The 3,637-nt window shown below is 33.1% G+C and overlaps 1 protein-coding gene across 1 annotated transcript; it reads right to left on the bottom strand.

The window, feature by feature from the left end:
• Window positions 1–1,767, bottom strand: LOC113874115 (transcription factor RAX3-like). The gene is made up of 3 exons (XM_027512336.1): window positions 1,581–1,767; window positions 1,092–1,221; window positions 1–799 (listed from the first exon to the last, which is right to left on the bottom strand). The coding sequence occupies exons 1-3, from the start codon at window positions 1,714–1,716 to the stop codon at window positions 1–3; spliced, it is 1,065 nt and encodes a 354-aa protein (XP_027368137.1). The 5' UTR covers window positions 1,717–1,767.
• Between the last annotated feature and the right edge of the window lie 1,870 nt (window positions 1,768–3,637).

Raw genomic sequence — 3,637 nt, 5'->3', positions numbered from 1 at the left:
TTATTGAGCCCCGGGGTAGCTGAACTCTTGCAAAGCACTCTCTTGCCTCAAACCTTGACGACTTTGGTAATCGGAAGCAAGGGGATGATGATAAATGGGAGTGCTAGTTTCACCCCAGTTGGTATTATTTTGGCTACAAGTAGTAACAGTAGTAGTAGAGCCTATTATCTTATGGTCGATCATGCCCTCTCCATACAAGAACTCAAATCCATTAATTTCCTCAATTCCTGAGGTGAAACTACCTTGTCCTTGCCCCAAGTATTGATCACTCTGTGCAAATTGAAACTCATTGTTGTTAACCGTGGCTCTAGTAATGCAAGCAGAAGAAGACGAAGCGCCCAAATGGACTTGTTCTTGATAAATTTGATCACCAATTTGTTCACCATTTGAGAATTGAAGATTCATCCCATCAACGGTAGGATGGTAATAATCACCATAAAATCTCCCTCCGAGTTTGATAAGCAATTTTTTAATAGAATCTTGGTCATTGAAACATGGACCTTGGTTTGTGTTTGGCAATGGTACTGGTAGTGGTAGCACGGGCATATTCTGTGGCCAATATGGTTGTTGAGTTGTAGTAGTAGAAGTAGTATTATTTTCCTGAACCAAGGATAAGGAAGAATCACCATCACTCCCTCTATTAACAATGCTTTGTTGCTTAATACTGTTGTAATTGTTGCCTCTATTACGTGGTTCTCTACGGTGCTTACCCAGAAGCTTCTTTTTCAGCCTCGTGTTCCAGTAGTTCTTTATGTCATTATCGGTTCTCCCTGGCAATTGAGCTGCAATCACCGACCACCTACGATCACGCCAACCAAAGGGTTTCACAACATGTATTATCTATAGCTGTGACAACACACAGTCTTAACTAGCTAATAATTAAATTGAGAACCGCTCAAACTGATGAACACACCCATATATATGTATGAATAACTAAAATTAATATGGTGTCTAATATTATATATAAATTTTTTATCTTTTATATATATATATATCTACTTATTCCAAAAATATACTTAAATACTAACGGAGACAACTTTAGTTGTCCCTCAAAATTGTTCAAGAAACATTTTCCATGTGCATGTATGTACCTGCTTCCAATACTGACGTAGAGGCTGCAAATAATGTTGTCTTCTTCTTCAGAGAAACCACCGTGCTTCAGATTAGGGCGAAGATAGTTTAGCCACCTAAGACGACAACTCTTTCCACATCGCTTCAGGCCTGATTCAGAAAATTAATAGAACTTTGAGAAACCCCAAAGAATGAAAGAAAAATAAAAATACTTGTACTATTAGTATTATTCTCCGATCAAAAACTATATTTTATGTTGGTATCTGATAACTAAAATCATCTGCAATTACTGAAATCAAACGTTAATTTTGATTGGAGAATAATCACAAGAACTCTAGCTGCGGAAAATTTCCTTATTGAATGAGTCCTTAGCTCCTAACACACACACACACACACACAGTGTGAATGAAATGATGATATATATGTGAATGAATAAAGAGAGAGAAAAGAAAGAGAGATAAGTAGGATTAGGAAGAAAATGGTGTGTGCTGTAAAATGCACGTCTATACCGATTTTTTGTGGCAAAGCAATCCAGTTACCGCCGGTGCCATGTTTTTCTATGTAGGACTTGAGCTTTGCGTCTTCTTCTGGTGACCATGGACCTTTCTTCACGTTTGCTTTGTCGCAGCAAGGAGCCCTGCCCATGTTGCCTTTTGGGTTTTGGTGTTGCTACTTTGAGCTTTTTGATTGATTGAAGGAACCTCCTCTATTTAATTACAACCTAAGTCAGAATTATATGAGAGAGAGAGAGAGAGAGAGAGAGAGAGAGAATGAGAGATATTGATATAAAACTAAGAGGGGATAAACATGATTCCAAGACCATCCATTCTACTATATTTATATAGTGTGGCAGAAAAGAAAGGTGTGTATTTGTATAGAAAATTCCTGAAATTTAGTATTGCCAGAATAGGAGAATAAGGTTTGTTCTTCTTGTCTTTCTTAGACTGGAATCAATTTAAGTTCTATATACTATGGGCTAACTTTTTATTTATTTATTTTCCTTGCAACTTTTTGACAAGTCCACTCCCTTGTGACCCTTACTGCCTTATAGCCCAGCCATATGCATGCATGCATCTGACATGGAGCAGTTGTTAATTACACTTTCTTTAGTTTTCCTTTTTCTTCTTCTATATAATTATTATAAATGTAATTATTTGCACAATTTATTTATTTATTTGCATTATTTCTCATCTCTTAAACCTTGTTGTATACACCCATTAGCACTGTTTTTCTGTAGAGATCTAGCTTAGAAAAAGATATATATGAATATGTAAGTTATTACATTTCCTTTTATGAGTCATCAATATTGCACATTATTTAATTGCGATGCAGCTTTTGTCAATGCTTTGAATTTTGCCTGTGAAGATTGTCTTATTAATGTAACGTTAATATGCTCCAACTTTTAAGTTGACCGGCCTTATCACTTTAGGGCGCAATGACAGTCTGAAACACTTGAGAAAGGCACAATGTAGGCACCACTGCCTTAACTGGTAGACCTTTCAAAAACAAACGTTTAGTCTTCTCTTCAAACCAGAATTTTGAAAATTAAATAGAGAAAAATATATATTACCTTCTAAAGGATAATCTTTTTAATAGGCTATGATACAGAAGAATCAGAAAAGTGAAAGTGGTAAGAAAGATGATGCGTAGAAATAGGAAAATTTAAGAAATTCATAATTGACTTTAGAAAGGGAACAGAGACAATGATAGCCTTTAAAACAAATTTTATGAAAATTCTTTTTGATTTAATAAAAACGACTCATAATTTTGTAAGATAAAGATATATATCTATCTATATATATATGTATATAAATTTTGTTATCAAATGTATACATAAATTCTTATATTATAAAATTATTAAATAAGCAGTGTATTAAAAATAAAATTCAACAAATTTTTTTTAACTCAATACAAAAGTTATACAACTTATCATATTAACTCAAACATAAATTAATAAATAAAATTAATTATATTATAAAATTATCAAATATATTAACATCAATTTTAAATTACTATTACATAATTAAATTTGAGTTTAAGAGGTTTTTATGTGCATCTAAATATGCACTGAAGTGAGATGCAAAGATAAAATTAATTTTACTTGGTCAGTAAAGCACCAACCAAACTTCACCCAAGCAAGGAAATGAAAAGCCACATGATGTTGAAATTTAGAAGGTCTAATCCATCTCGTTGCGTTTAGTCTTAAATTGAAAGGTTAACAAAGTTTCTAGAAGCAAAAGAAACAGCGCAATACTGAGCATTGAATTTATGTGGAAACATTTTAGGTTCTTCTATTTTTGGTTGGTGAACAAATGACTAACAAGATAATAAAAGTGCCGTGAGAACCGAGGCAGTATAGGCTGACATGTGGGCGAGCCCTACCCCTGTTTCCATTACCTATTCCAAGTTCAAGACACATAATAATCAACACACACGCACATATATAAAACAATAATAAATATTAATAATTAAATTTTATTCAAATAGTCATTATAAAAAATGTAGACAGTATTTTTAACAAATTATTAATTAACTTTAATTTTTATAATTTATATACAGTTGTATA

Source organism: Abrus precatorius, unplaced genomic scaffold (assembly GCF_003935025.1).
Source record: "Abrus precatorius isolate BTA unplaced genomic scaffold, Abrus_2018 Scaffold8, whole genome shotgun sequence".
NCBI lineage: Eukaryota > Viridiplantae > Streptophyta > Magnoliopsida > Fabales > Fabaceae > Abrus > Abrus precatorius.
This window is presented reverse-complemented; position numbering and strand designations above follow the sequence as displayed.

Coding starts and splice junctions, on each gene's coding strand:
- LOC113874115 (XM_027512336.1), bottom strand. CDS start 1,716: ATGGGCAGGGCTCCTTGCTGCGACAAAGCAAACGTGAAGAAAGGTCCA. Junction 1,222..1,580: donor TGCTTTGCCACAAAAAATCG/GTATAGACGTGC, acceptor TTTCTGAATCAG/GCCTGAAGCGATGTGGAAAG. Junction 800..1,091: donor TACGTCAGTATTGGAAGCAG/GTACATACATGC, acceptor GCGTGATCGTAG/GTGGTCGGTGATTGCAGCTC.